This window comes from Astatotilapia calliptera, chromosome 4 (genome assembly GCF_900246225.1).
Source record: "Astatotilapia calliptera chromosome 4, fAstCal1.2, whole genome shotgun sequence".
NCBI lineage: Eukaryota > Metazoa > Chordata > Actinopteri > Cichliformes > Cichlidae > Astatotilapia > Astatotilapia calliptera.
The window spans coordinates 24921079-24935934 of record NC_039305.1 but is presented as its reverse complement, the minus strand read 5'-3'; the positions used below and the strand labels follow the sequence as shown (position 1 = coordinate 24935934).

Sequence of the window (14856 nt, the reverse complement as noted above, 5' to 3'; positions counted from 1 at the left end):
GATCGACAGACGGATTGGGGCTGCAGCTGCAGTAATGCGGACGCTGCACCGGTCCGTCGTGGTGAAGAGGGAGCTGAGTGTAAAAGCGAAGCTCTCAATTTACCGGTCGATCTACGTCCCTACCCTCACCTATGGCCACGAGCTGTGGGTAGTGACCGAAAGAACGAGATCGCGGATACAAGCGGCAGAAATGAGCTTCCTCCGAAGGGTGGCTGGCCTCTCCCTTAGAGATAGGGTGAGAAGTTCGGCCATCCGGGAGGGGCTCAGAGTAGAGCAGCTGCTGCTCCACATCGAAAGGAGCCAGCTGAGGTGGTTCGGGCATCTGACAAGGATGCCCCCTGGGCGCCTCCTGGGTGAGGTGTTCCAGGCATGTCCCACCGGGAGGAGGCCCCGGGGCAGACCCAGGACACGCTGGAGAGATTATATCTCTCGGCTGGCCTGGGAACGCCTTGGTATTCCCCCGGATAAGCTGGAGGAGGTGGCTGGGGAGAGGGAGAGGGCCCAGCCTAAGCAAAGAGGCTGGGCCTCTTTGCTTAGGCTGCTGCCCCCGCGACCCGGCCCCGGATAAAGCGGATGAAGATGGATGGATGGATGGAAGATGTTTCACCTCTCATCCGAGAAGCTTCTTCAGTTCTTAAGGTCAAATGGTGGAGAGTCCCAGATATAAACCTAGTGGGAGTATCCCCCCACAGAGGGACAAAAGGACCCCCTGATGATCCTCTAATCACCTGAGCCAAGGTGTGAAACTGGGTGTGGGTCCCAATCCCCGTCATAGTTAAAAGCAAAGCTGTCCACTAGCCTGCAGCCCATGCTAATGATCTTTTTTTTGGTGGCTACTTAGTTTGATGATTCCATCTATGAAATGAGATTTAATGTGGCTGTCATTAAAAATGAAAATCAGTTACATATACAGCACTTAATTAAGGCCCAAATTACTGCATCACATCAAAGTCACAAATCAGTATAATGGTTTAATCACACTACCGATGACAAGCACACTATGGGGCGCCGTTTGTAAACTGAAACATGCCGAAATTAACAGCAACATTTTTCCACATTTAGCTCTAAATCTTACAAAAACATGTTTTTTCGAGTCATTTTTTACAACATTTAGTAAAATATTTGTAACTTTTCATATTTAAAACAGGATTTTAAATGTTAAATCTAAATGCTAAATGTTAAATCTAAATGTTAAATGTTAAATCTAAATGCTAAATGTTAAATGTAAATATTATATTTAAATGTAAATGTTAAATGTTAAATGTAAATATTATATTTAAATGTAAATGTTAAATGTTAAATGTAAATATTATATATAAATCTAAATGTTAAATGTTAAATCTAAATGTTATATATAAATCTAAATGTTAAATGTTAAATCTAAATATTATATATAAATCTAAATGTTAAATGTTAAATCTAAATATTATATATAAATCTAAATGTTAAATGTTAAATCTAAATGTTAAATGTTAAATCTAAATGTTATATATAAATCTAAATGTTAAATGTTAAATCTAAATGTTACGGGAAACTAAATATTTAGCTAATATGCAAATTTATTGTACGGGTCAACGGAAATACCAAAATAAAAGCTTCAAGAAAACCTCCCGCGCTAAAGTGTGCCGGTCGCGGTCAGGTTCTGTGTTTGCGCTCCTCTTACGGTCACTTTTGACTGCCATGAGCTGCTTCGACTATTCCCTACCAGCATGTCCAGCGATTTAGCTGAAAACATTGGAAGAGCCGTTTTGTCGGCCATCCAACGATTCAGCGGTAATGCACCCTCGACCTCACAAACGCCGCAGCACTTGGTAAGTTTATTGTATAGCATTTTGGACGGGTTGATAGCAGTGTTAGCAAAACTAGCAAAGCTAAATTACTTAGCTAGTCCTCAATTATTTCATTTGGTAGGCAGCAGACAGAGATCGAACATCATACAACTCTATTTATTTATTTGGTAGGTAGGTAACAGTCGTTCTTGATGTAAATGTTTCCTTAGGAATCCAGCAATGCACCTGGACCAAGTAGACCTGCCGTCTCCACTGGGATACCATACTGCTCGGTAGGCCTTCTTACACATATCATTTAGCTGACTAATTTCTGTTTTTTCTTTGGTGTAATATGTCACCTTAAATTAAATCCTGTCAAAGTAATGATTCTGATTCTACATACATTTCATCTTCTTAGGGGTCCATCACTAGCAGTGTCACATCACCACCAACAACATTCACAAGTTTTACGTCATATTTTATTACTGTTTTTGCTCTGAAGTGTCTTTTGATTGCTCACTTTCATATTTTAAAACTATTGATAAAATATTACTCTAGCTAATCTGTCACAGTACAATTGCCTCAAATTACCCATCTTTTGTTATAGAATTGTGCTCATTGAGATTTTCTGTGCCGTGTTCTAGGATGGTTACCAAGGAAGGCTTCAGATTTCCAAAGAGGAATTGGAAAATGTTCTTTCCCTGAAAACATCTTTTACTGAAGCTGCATCTATCCTTTCCATCTCCAGGCCCACTCTGTATAAGTTACTGCAAGACTATAATATCTCAGAGTCAAAATTCAATGTAATCAGTGACCATGAGTTAGATCAGATAGTGTCCCAGATAAAAACTGAACATCCAAATGTTGGAGAAGTGATGCTGATGGGTCATCTGCGTTCCAAAAACATAGTGGTTCAAAGATGGCGCGTAAGAAAGTCACTGCGGAGGGTGGACTCTGCTGGTGTTCTATCCAGGAGAAGAACTGCAGTTGCTCGGCGAGTATATTCTGTGCCTCATCCAAATTTCATATGGCACATAGATGGAAATCACAAACTGATTCGTTGGAAGTTTGTTGTTCATGGTGCAATAGATGGATACAGCAGGATGTTGATGTTTCTTCAGTGCTCCAGCAATAATCGAGCTGAGACTGTGAAAGCCCTCTTTACTGCAGCTGTTGGACAATTTGGCAGACCCCTGCATATCAGGACTGATCACGGAGGAGAGAATGCTCAGATTTGGGAGGACATGCGAGCAAGCAGGGGTGAAAGCTCTGTCTTAATGGGAAGTTCTGTGCACAACCAGAGGATTGAGCGTTTCAACCGAGACTTAAACAACAACTGTAGCCGCATTTATGCACCTATATTTTATGAATTGGAATCACTTGGTATCCTAGACTTAGAAAATGCAACAGACCTATTTTGCCTTCATTATGTGTTTCTACCACGAATCAACCGCACTTTGAAGGAATTCAAAGCTGGATATAACAATCACTCTGTTTCCACTGAAGGTAATAGAACTCCCATCCAGCTTTTTGCCTGCGGAACTCATGTGTCTCATCGTCACAACCCAGAACTTTCTACAGCAGAGGTCTCCATACCCTCCTTGTCAAACTCTGAAAGTAGGTTTGTCCCATTAAATGACAGCGATTTACAAGAGCTATATACAAGCATTCACCCTTTTGAAGAAGACAACAATAATGGTAAAACATTGTTTCAACGAACACAGCAGTATATTTTTAACAAACTTGTAAATGTGTGACCTCAACCACAGGATACCAGCGATGTTCTAAAGAGTGATGACACTTAATATTCTTAAATGCTGTACAGCAAATGCAGTTTTTGTACTACTGCAGAAGCCCCTCCCCTCTAGCAGTGATGCCTCCTGCCACATAAGGACTCAGAGTTAATGACTGACAGTGACTCATAGGCTATTCAGAAGGCTACAACCACTTTTAGTTTATGGGTAAAACCAGTTATTCAGATTGAAGTAAAGATCAAATTCACACTGTAATACAGTATAACAGTGAAAATTATCAACACGGAACAGTCAGTCTTTAAATCAATTCACAAGATTATCTACAGTATTGTTTTAATCATTGTAAAGTTGCAATAGTCTTAATAAATGTTGCTGTTAGATGTCTAAGTAATCCTGGCTTGTTCTACAAAGCATGTTTAGTATACTCTGTGCATAAACTGTTTTGAAGTGTCCTTGTTTAAAAAAGAAAAGCTTAATAAAATTGTATTACACCAGTGACTTTATTGATTTGTCGTTGAAAATACAGAGTTAGCATTTTTATAAATCTATTGAAGCTTTGAAAATTATTACATTTCAACATTAAATGCAGTCAGAATTTATTTCAACTATCTTGTATGAAGCAAAGTTACTTGAAACTACAATTAATGAACAGGATTAGAGTTAACAAACCCACCATTTTAATTTCACTTTTTTTGGAACATGTTTAGATGGTGCTGAATAAAGCTCCATTCATGAGTGCTACTAAGAAGCAGTAATGAAAAGCATCATCATCAGCCATTGTTGTTTCATTCACAAAAAGCTGAAGCTCATTTGCACATGTGTGTGCAATCGGGAGATGTTTGCTTTCATCGTGAATGAATGTTATTTTAGGAGCTGGTTGAAAACCTATGGCTGGAACCTTGCTGCTCCCGGTGGCAAAAGCCAAGATGTGACCAGGCCTCAAAGCCTTCACAAATGCCTCTTCATCCTTGGTAAGAGTCCTTTCTCCAAGTGAGTCTCTCAGCTCTTCATCTAAAAACAAAGAAAAACCACCGTTAACCTGGGGACACTAAAATAGTTAAAGCTTGAGCTAACAACTAAATGATGGCTAATGTTTTTATAAAAAATACAGAGGTTCTGTCTTTGCCTTGCTTGTCAGTTGTAAGCTATCATACATCTTTATTCCTGTTTTGTGTGCGCGCATGTGACATAAAAAGACAAAGTTTTACTTTAGTGTCCCGAATTGTTTCATGGCCAGACTACATTATGTGAATTTCTGCTTACTTTCGACACACTGGAGAAATTCCCGAAATTTGACCACCATCAGCTCCTCTCTAACTCTTCTGTTGCTCCCAAGGACAGAATAGCTTGGCCTGAGAACCCCAGCAATTAAACTGGCTGTCAGATCTTTGTCCTCCCCCGATAGGTCAAGCAGAACACGCAAACTGGGGTTCTCTCTCAGGAGTGATAAAATCTAGACAGAAAAGTTTAAATAATGGTTAAATTCCAGTTTTAAATATAAAAAGTAGCTCACTCTAAATGATTATAAAATAATGACCAATTGATACAGAAAAAAAATATAAATCTCACTCCATAGTAGGACAAGCCATCAGTTAGTTGATCAAAACAGCTTTGCCGTTGCAGAACTGCAAGGTATAGAGCTGCATTTTTCACAAACAGATCTTTATTGGCCATGGTGACTGTGAGTGGAAGACCTTCAACTTGATATCGCCATGAGTCGCAGCAGCTGACTGCTTCCTCCAAATCATGTTGAGTTGTTGCATTTACAACCTAAATATTTAAGAAAAACACTTTAAATGTTTGTTTTTTACCAGTGTACACAAATACTGCAGATGGTTCATTTTAATTGGACTCGAAACGTTTTTGTTTTGGTTTATTTGGCTGTATTTCACCAATATTTTTTTTTTTTTTAACAAAAAGGAAACAAATTGAAAATATAATACATGGAATTGCCTCTAATAACCAAAAGTGTATTTATTATATATTATAAAAGAAGACCAGAAGACTTGTGAATATAGGAAATATTACAATATTCTTGTTATAATATTGCAATTCACCTTTTTCAGATTCTCTCTTAACTCAGGGTCACCTATATCATCCGGTGTTAGGTGTACTTGAAGAATGTCTCCTGACACAATGTAGTCTACTACATGTGGAGAGAGAAAGGCAGGTGCTTCTCCACCTTGCACTATTATCGTGGACAACATCCTGCCAATGGTTCGATATACTCCATTTTGCAAGTGTAGGATGTTAAATTTCAGTGTGCATCCATTTGGTGTAGCTGAAAAATAACACACAAAAAAGTATATTCTGTACAGACCCCAAACTGATATCTTGAGATTGACAGACAAAAATGTATTACTTTTTTTTTTTTTTTTACTGTTTCAGACACACAGAACATAACAGATTTATTATCTGTAGTCATTTATTAACTTGTTAATGTTCTGTCAAACAATGTTCAGATCAGGTGGTTGTTGCGTTTGTAACATTATAAAAACGAGTGTCGTCAACAAGCCTTTAGGCCTTGAGTAAGTAAGTTAGTTAGACTGTGAAATCCTATTACCTTCAAAAGCACCACTGTCCTGAAAGATGGCCTTCACCAGTAAACGGAAAAACTCCCGCCTTGGCCCCCCAAGGTCAGCAGCATCTTCCTCTGTATCATGTTCATCGCTTGCAAATGTGACATAAAGCATCTCACAGCTTTCTGCAAACTTGGGTCTCTTGAACTGACGCAAAGCAGTCGACCACACATTGGCTCGACTGATATGGAGTTGTCTTGTTCCTGGTGTAATGACTTTCTCACTATGAGCTCTAAGAAGACCTTCAATTTCTTCTTTGCTGAGCTTCTTAAAAGACCTATATAAAAAGGGACAATGACAAACAGATCTTGGGGAAAAATGGAAATTTGCTGTACATTTGACTCAAGTGCACAGAGTTACAACATATAATTATGTTGTGATAGTCCATATTAAATTAGTCAGAAATGAGCAATTACCTTTGTAATTGTGTAACTGCAAAAAAATGATGCAAGTAAAGATGCAAATAAAATATTCAATTATCAAAGGTTACTTTCAAATCTTACCTTGAAATATGAACTTCACTCTGTCTATCAGACTCTTCTAGGAGGCTACGCTGAATTGCCTCTTCAAGAGCTTCATCTTCCTCCAGAAAAATAGGGCTAAGTAGATAAGAGATATTAGAAATCATAAAACATGTCAGCCTTGAAGAATTTCTCACACTACATCATTAAAAAAAAAAAAAAAAAAATTAAATGTAAATCCTAAAGTTGCAGTCATTCAGCAAAAAAAACCCCAAACATGCAAATTGGAAACTTGCATCAAAACAATATCCTAAACAACATCTAAAATGAAGGATTTCTTTAACCCCTAGACAACAGCTTACACAAATTCTGCCACATTATATGGAAACATCTGCTGTCCCTCTGCCTGTCCCTCATTTTCACTCTCTTGAATGCAGCTCTCTGTTTCCTGATGCTTGGCCTCACTTTCACCTGGTGTTGTAGACAACGCATGATGCACTGAACAAAGGAAAGAAGGTCAGCATGACTTGCTTCATAATGTTAACAGCCTTTATATATCCTTATATTAGTTTAAGTGAAAGTTGGGCACATATTCCTCCTTGGCTGTAATCACCTGTGATAATTCGTAAACATTAAAATGGTAAATGGACTGTATTTGTATAGCACTTTTACTAGTTCCCCCTAAGGACCCCAAAGCGCTTTACACACCCAGTCATCCACCCATTCACACACTGGTGAAGGCAAGCTACAGTTGTAGCCACAGCTGCCCTGGGGCAGACTGACAGAGGCGAGGCTGCCATATCGCGCCATCGGCCCTTCTGGCCAACACCAGTAGGTGAAGTGTCTTGCCCAAGGACACAACGACCGAGACTGTCCGAGCCGGGGCTCGAACCGGCAACCTTCCGATTACAAGGCAAACTCCCAACTCTTGAGCCACGATCGCCCCAATCGGACAAATTAACGATGCTCTCATCAAACAAACCCCCCAGGAATTATTACGCACTGCAGTAACAAAATCTAACTGGTCATCGAGCTTAGAACCTCACTAGGTTTTCATTCACATCACATACCTCGTCTTCTCCGGCAGACTGGACTTTCAAAGTCACTATCAGACAGCTCTTCTGGTTCCTCCTGAGGGAAAAGAAAGCATGTTCTACATAAAATCAAATACAGTTGCACCAAATCACTGGTAACACAGAGGCACATGGCTGCACTAAAAACTGTTTACACCTGCTGAAACTGCAATATTAATTAATACAATTAATAAAATTATGTTAAGGGAACAGACTCACTTTTTAGACAATAAATATTTCTGCACTGCAATATAAAATGTTTACCTGTGCAGGTTTTTGTATCCCTGCCATTATATAGAGGCAGGTGGTGGAACAAATCGAGCCAACTTCTTGGCCACCCCAAAGAAAACTGCTAGAAACATTTGGTTTCATTAGTCGTTTACATCCTCTAATTGTACTCAAATACTCAAAAGGGAATGTCTGGCCAGTTGACAGTGCAAATGTTCTTCTGAAGATTGCTGCTATTTCTTCTCTAAGTTGTGCTTCAGACCAGTCAGATGTAAAGGAGATCTTCCCAATAAGGCCATCTTGTGCTAGTTTTGCTCGTGAATCTCCTCTCGGTATGAGAAACGTTGATGTTGAAGACAAGGGCAAGCACACAACATCTTTTGTATAGTGTTTGCAGGTCTTGTTTTTTCTCACAAAATGTGAGCGCGTAGCATGAGCTTGAGGAACTGATGGAAGAGGAACCTGAAATGAATTCAAACACAGATACAGATAGACACCTATGCATTACAATACATCCGTAAGGTTTCTGTTATCTGTTCATTAAAAACAAACAAACAAACTGTAGACTCAGACCATCTTACTATTGTCTACCCATTACACAGAAAACTGAACCTTTTGTATCTTGTAGATTAGCATTTGGTGATTGTTGGTCAAGTTGGTGATTCAGTTCCCAGGTGCTCTAATCTAGAGCTCCCAATGAGTTTATCCGACTATGACTGTGTGCGAATGTTGGACAGAAAAAGTGCTTGTATTAATCTGTGCATGTGAATGGGTAAATGAGATCTGTTGTATAAAGTGCTTTGAGCACTCAATTAGAGTAGCAAAGGCCTGCAATTAGGTCAGTGTGTATTTGGACCCTAACAAGTTTTATTTTGTTGCCCGTTTACTGAAACATATTCCAATCAAAATTATATCATGGACATGATGTGCAGACTAAGCTTTAATTTAGGGTATCCATATTAAAATGATGATGTCATTACCAATTAAGCAGATAAAAGGCCTGGAATTGATTTGAGACGTAGTGTTTGCATTTTGAAAATTTTACTGTGAACAGACAACATGCGGTCAAAGAGAACATAACAGAAAAAAGAAAATTAAGAAATTAATACAGCCACTACAGTGACCATCAAAACGATGAAAAATATTGACGTAAAATTTATTTTGCGACACCACAGAACAAATGATAGCGTATAATATGAAATGATAGATGTTTTCATATCGTCATATCGAACAGCCCTAATACAGAGGGTTCACTGCAAGGTGCAAGCCACTCATAAGCCTCAAGAATAGAAAGGCTAGAATGGACTTAACAAAAAAAAAAAAAAAAAAACATCTAGTAAAAGCCAGCTAAATTTTGGAAAAACATTCTTTGGACAGATAAAACCAAGATCAACCTCTACCAGAATGATGGCAAGAAAAAAGTATGGAGAAGGGTGGAACGACTCATGATCCAAAGCATACCACATCATCTGTAAAACATGGCAGAGGCAGTGTGATGGTTTGGGCGTGCATGGCTGCCAGTGGCACTGGTAGTGTTTACTGAATATGTGACACGGGACTGAAGCAGCTGAATGTGTTCAGATACATACTTGTCTGCTTAAGTCCAGCTAAAAGTAGTCACATTGATTGGGCAGCATTTAATAATAAAGATGGAAGATGACCCAAAACATACAGTCCAAGCACCCCATGACTTTAATAAAGTAAAGAAATAGAATATTCTTGAATGGCCAAGTCAGTCACTGGATTTTAACCCAATTGAGCATACATTTCAGTTGTTGAAGACTAAATTTAGGACAGAAAGGCCCACAAACAAACAGCAACTGAAAGCCAATGCAGTAAAGGCCTGGCAGAGCCTTAGTAAGGAGGAATGCCAGCATCTGGTGGTGTCCATGACTTCAAGACTTCAGGCTGTCATTGCCAACAAAGGGTTTTGAATAAAGTAATAGAAATTATCATTTTATTTTCAGTTATTTAATTTGTCTAATTACTTTAGAGCCTCTGAAATGATAGGATTGTGTTTACAAATTAATTTTTCCCTCTCACATTTTTATGCATTCATTTAGTCCAACCCACTGAATTAAAACTTAAAGTCTGCACTTCAACTGCATTGGAGTAGTTTCATTTTTAATTCATTCTGGTAATGTACAGAAGCAACATTAGAAAATGTGTCTGTATCCAACTACTTATGAACCTGACTGTATATCAAAACCAGTCAGCTAAGATAAGATAACATACCTTTATTAGTCCCACAAGGGGAAATTTCATGATAAATGAATTAAATGATATGTGTAAGAAGGCCTACCGAGCAGTATGGTATCCCAGTGGAGACGGCAGGTCTACTTGGTCCAGGTGCATTGCTGGATTCCTAAGGAAACATTTACATCAAGAACGACTGTTACCTACCTACCAAATAAATAAATAGAGTTGTATGATGTTCGATCTCTGTCTGCTGCCTACCAAATGAAATAATTGAGGACTAGCTAAGTAATTTAGCTTTGCTAGTTTTGCTAACACTGCTATCAACCCGTCCAAAATGCTATACAATAAACTTACCAAGTGCTGCGGCGTTTGTGAGGTCGAGGGTGCATTACCGCTGAATCGTTGGATGGCCGACAAAACGGCTCTTCCAATGTTTTCAGCTAAATCGCTGGACATGCTGGTAGGGAATAGTCGAAGCAGCTCATGGCAGTCAAAAGTGACCGTAAGAGGAGCGCAAACACAGAACCTGACCGCGACCGGCACACTTTAGCGCGGGAGGTTTTCTTGAAGCTTTTATTTTGGTATTTCCGTTGACCCGTACAATAAATTTGCATATTAGCTAAATATTTAGTTTCCCGTAACATTTAGATTTAACATTTAACATTTAGATTTATATATAACATTTAGATTTAACATTTAACATTTAGATTTAACATTTAACATTTAGATTTATATATAATATTTAGATTTAACATTTAACATTTAGATTTATATATAATATTTAGATTTAACATTTAACATTTAGATTTATATATAACATTTAGATTTAACATTTAACATTTAGATTTATATATAATATTTACATTTAACATTTAACATTTACATTTAAATATAATATTTACATTTAACATTTAGCATTTAGATTTAACATTTAACATTTAGATTTAACATTTAGCATTTAGATTTAACATTTAAAATCCTGTTTTAAATATGAAAAGTTACAAATATTTTAGTAAATGTTGTAAAAAATGACTCGAAAAAACATGTTTTTGTAAGATTTAGAGCTAAATGTGGAAAAATGTTGCTGTTAATTTCGGCATGTTTCAGTTTACAAACGGCGCCCCATAGCACACCTCTCCAAAGAAAAGAAAAGTAGTAAACTCAAGGTTAACTGCATTATCGGCGTGGATCCTTTTTTTTAAATGAAATCAACGCAAAAACTATTATGTCCAGTAGTGTGAATATTTCTGTATCGTGTTCTGGTTGATTGCTAAGATCAATTGTTCTCTCTGTTCAGCCTGACCTTGCAGAAAAGCTGTAATGCGACTGCACCACCAATACAACAGTGGACTAACACAGTGGTGATTAGCTTCAAGGAGTGCAAATGTTAAACAATCAAGCTCGAGCTAGTGAGAAAACAGCCAGTGATGGTTAGGACTGTCAGTACTGACTGAAGGTCTGTGCACTGCAATAGTACTGTTGATGCTCCTTGTTTTCTAAGTGCATTCCAGTCTGATTTTGCCTACCTAGCATAAAACTGTTTGCACCTTTAGAGAGATAGCAAGTGAGAGGTGAAAGTCCAGCGCTTCACAATCGCCCTTGCTAGACATTCCTTCTGTTTCTAATCTGCTGCATGTGTTACTATTTCTCACCCAATAGTTTGGCTGTAAAATGCAGACAGACTCTGTGGTCCTGTTGGAGCAGCTCTCTCAAAGCCCCCGGAGAATACTTCAGCACTCCACTTACACTGGACAAGGCAGAAGACTTCCTCACAGACTGCATCCCACAGACAAGCGTGTAGGAGGAGAGATATAGGAGGGTAAATAAAGCTCCAGCTGAGCATCAAGGGAAATTAACAGCATAATGCAATTTTAATACACATTTCCCAATCCTTCCTAAAGGCTGTGCAAGAGAATGTAAAGCCACAGTAAACAGCTACAACATGGAGATGTATATAAATATATTTCTTCTCACTGCTATGTCTTCATCGTCAATCATTTCAATGAGGCAGGCCACACAGAGCAGCAGCCCGCCTCCCTCCACAGGCCCAAGGCGCCTACTCCACTTTGGGTCATGTCTGAAGTGGATCTTGTTGCAAACTATATCCCTGCTTGTCATTCTGTTTGTTTCGCCTGTTCAGACAGAAAGACCACAACAGCTTTTTATACAAAACTGCAGGCGAGCAAGAGTGCTAGCAAGCTATTGTATTACCTAGCGCTACATGCTAACTATAATATTAGCACTAGCTAAAGTTAATTTGTGACTTAGCTAGCCATAATATCCTTAAAAACAGATGTTTTTGAAGATTTCTCTTAAAACCTTCAAAAACATCTGTTTTTAAGTAAAATTATGGCTAGCTAAGTTATAAATTACCTAGCGCTACATGCTAACTATATTATTAGCACTAGCTAGAGTTAATTTATAACTTAACTAGCCATGATTTTCTTTAAAAACAGATGTTTTTGAAGATTTCTATTAAAACAAATGCTATTGACAAACTCTAATAACCACAAAATATGTGTAATAAACCATAAACTAACCTTTGCTGACAGTATATATCAGACGAGAACTGTGCAGAAATGATGGCTAAAGTCAAAACCCCAAACTTTATTGAACATTACAGTACAGTAGGTTACCAAAATAATTCCAAACACTGTTGTACTAATAAAAACTGCATTTATAATGTAAAACATTTTAATATTATAATGATACTATAAAAATAGATATTTATAAACAAATATATGATACAAAAACTTAAGATGTCTATTTATTAAATAACTAAATTCTCCTGTGAAGCCTCCTTCAAAATTTACCTTAACATTAAGTGTTGGTTTTAAAATAAACCAAAAAAAAGGCCAAATTCTGACAAAAAGATAACACAGGACAATATATTAATATCTTTAAGAGTGGTTTTACTCATATTAGCAAGTGTTATGTTGAAAGCTAACCCTTATTTAAAAACCACAAAAAGAGCTGATGATCTAATGGATTTATCTGGTATCTTTAAATGTGTATGATAATAAAAATGCAAATGAAACAACTCTGGAATAGTGCAAGTACATGACCATAGTTGTAAACTATGAATATATATGAATAACTTGTTTTGTTTTTTTGTAAATGTATGAAAAAAAGATAAGATACAAGCATTTTTTTCTGGTTGTTATTTCACTTTTTTACTAGAAAGATCCATGTGTTGAACAATAGTGCATAAAGATAATGTTCTGGCAAATAATGATAATTATCTGAAATGCTATGATCATTTTTGCTGCAGTTATTGGAACTTTTCAATTTCGTGTACATATGGGAAATGCTTGCCTCATCATTACACTCATGCTTGGTTTTTTTTTGTTGTTGTTTTTTTAACATAAAATCACATGAAACAGCTGCTTAGGTCCCATATTTCTTGCTGATGAACACTGGAGCTCAGTACATTGTACTGCTCTAATATTAAAAGTCCAATCAAATCAACAGTCTCTAACATTCAAAGGAAGCCTGATGGTGTATGTTTGAGCAAATCCATGCACAATTAGCCTCACAATTATATATCAACACCAATTTACCCTCCAAGGAATATCTTAGCTGATCGTTATGCTGAGACGTGTGTCTGAGTATCATTTAGCTGTGAAGGCCACAATTTGGTTATCACCATGACAACAAAAGCCTCTGGGTAACTGAGCCACTGTGTGATGATAGGTGTGTGGGGGCGAGTATCAGCTACTACCGACATGTCGATTTATAATCTCCCTCTGCTTCTCTTTAAGCAGAGTTCAGTGCGCATCAAAGCATCACACGTGTGGCCAGCTCAGCACTCCGCGCCTCTGTCTGTCAGTGACGGTGTAAATGAGTGTGCAGAAAGATAAACCCTCTCAGAGTTCAATGTATGTAACCTTTGACAAATGTGCTGCGCTCCAGCAAACATATTTTAGGCGAAGTGTAGCTACTGCGCTGGGACTGTGTGTGTGTGCAGGAAGTGGTCAGAGGGTTTTGTTTCTTCTGGTTGACTGAGAAGAGTCAGACACGATATCGGTTTATAAATTTGTGCCAGGACAGGAGCTAAATCCATCAGTCTGTGGCTTTTTATTTGCCCCCTGAGAGAGGCAAATATAACACAAAGAGACGGAGAGCCTTTCTCGCTGCTCGGGTAAACAGGATGCATAATCTGTCAACTTTATTTGACAACTGCTTTACATTTACTTCAAGGGGGCGTTTCAGGGCGAAGACAAATGGTTTGGAAACAACTCCTTTCTCCTTTCTGAGCACAAGTGGGGGGCATAGCATGAGAACAGTTTTCACACCGTTGCCTGGCCTTTCTTTCCCTTGGCTCGAACCACTTCCTCTGCCCCTGCGAAAGCCATTAATGGGGGTGTTGTGGCAATCAAAAAATAGCTCTATAAATTTGTCCATTATCTTCAGCCTACGCTTGATCATATCACCAGCTTCCTTGCACTGCAACACGCTGTTACACAGAGGCAACAACTTTTAGAGTAACAATTTTTATTTTCAGTAGTGGCTGGGATCATCAATTCACTGACTGCTCACAGCAATACACTGGCTAGGATTATCTACTCAAGGATCTGCGCTACCTCATCACCCGGTAAACCTAAACAGAGTGTTTAAACCACAGCACTGGATCATTATATTGTTACTGAGCCCATTTACTACAAATAAATATTGAAATAAATAAACGGGCCACTTCGTGTAAACCTATCAGTGTTTTATGACGCAGCACTGCTTCTAAATATGTTCTCAAAAAAGGAGAAAAAAAAGTTTGGTTCAGAGAAATGATCGCAGAT

General features: G+C 38.1%; 3 protein-coding genes across 6 annotated transcripts in view; 1 reads left to right on the top strand and 2 right to left on the bottom strand.

Moving 5' to 3' along the window:
- mei1 (meiotic double-stranded break formation protein 1) overlaps nt 1–13685 on the bottom strand; it is a 75110-nt gene extending 61425 nt beyond the window's left edge. For 3 of the 4 annotated variants that reach the window (XM_026165681.1, XM_026165683.1, XM_026165684.1), the window contains exons 1-3: nt 13624–13685; nt 12038–12195; nt 11716–11839 (exon numbers count right to left, since the gene is read on the bottom strand). In XM_026165681.1, the coding sequence (XP_026021466.1) occupies nt 11716–11839; nt 12038–12195; nt 13624–13678 (337 nt within the window). In that variant the 5' untranslated portion in view covers nt 13679–13685. Of the gene's footprint in view, nt 1–11715; nt 11840–12037; nt 12196–12603; nt 12674–13623 lie in introns of those variants that run through there. The other variant, XM_026165682.1, reaches the window with a different exon arrangement.
- On the top strand, nt 1558–4017 carry LOC113021190 (uncharacterized). Its single transcript, XM_026165687.1, has 3 exons — nt 1558–1811; nt 2000–2062; nt 2414–4017. The coding sequence occupies exons 1-3, from the start codon at nt 1710–1712 to the stop codon at nt 3524–3526; spliced, it is 1278 nt and encodes a 425-aa protein (XP_026021472.1). The 5' UTR covers nt 1558–1709; the 3' UTR covers nt 3527–4017.
- LOC113021189 (uncharacterized) lies at nt 4152–10666 on the bottom strand. The gene is made up of 11 exons (XM_026165686.1): nt 10418–10666; nt 10167–10229; nt 7901–8326; nt 7634–7694; nt 6926–7061; nt 6606–6701; nt 6087–6379; nt 5581–5804; nt 5093–5293; nt 4787–4976; nt 4152–4534 (listed from the first exon to the last, which is right to left on the bottom strand). Exons 1-11 carry the CDS (start codon nt 10517–10519, stop codon nt 4227–4229), a joined length of 2100 nt encoding a protein of 699 aa, XP_026021471.1. The 5' UTR covers nt 10520–10666; the 3' UTR covers nt 4152–4226.
- Nucleotides 13686–14856: the final 1171 nt, after the last annotated feature.

Coding starts and splice junctions, on each gene's coding strand:
- LOC113021189 (XM_026165686.1), bottom strand. CDS start 10,519: ATGTCCAGCGATTTAGCTGAAAACATTGGAAGAGCCGTTTTGTCGGCC. Junction 6,702..6,925: donor TATAATGTGGCAGAATTTGT/GTAAGCTGTTGT, acceptor TTATCTACTTAG/CCCTATTTTTCTGGAGGAAG. Junction 5,805..6,086: donor GGACAGTGGTGCTTTTGAAG/GTAATAGGATTT, acceptor GTTATTTTTCAG/CTACACCAAATGGATGCACA.
- LOC113021190 (XM_026165687.1), top strand. CDS start 1,710: ATGTCCAGCGATTTAGCTGAAAACATTGGAAGAGCCGTTTTGTCGGCC. Junction 1,812..1,999: donor CACAAACGCCGCAGCACTTG/GTAAGTTTATTG, acceptor ATGTTTCCTTAG/GAATCCAGCAATGCACCTGG. Junction 2,063..2,413: donor CTGGGATACCATACTGCTCG/GTAGGCCTTCTT, acceptor GCCGTGTTCTAG/GATGGTTACCAAGGAAGGCT.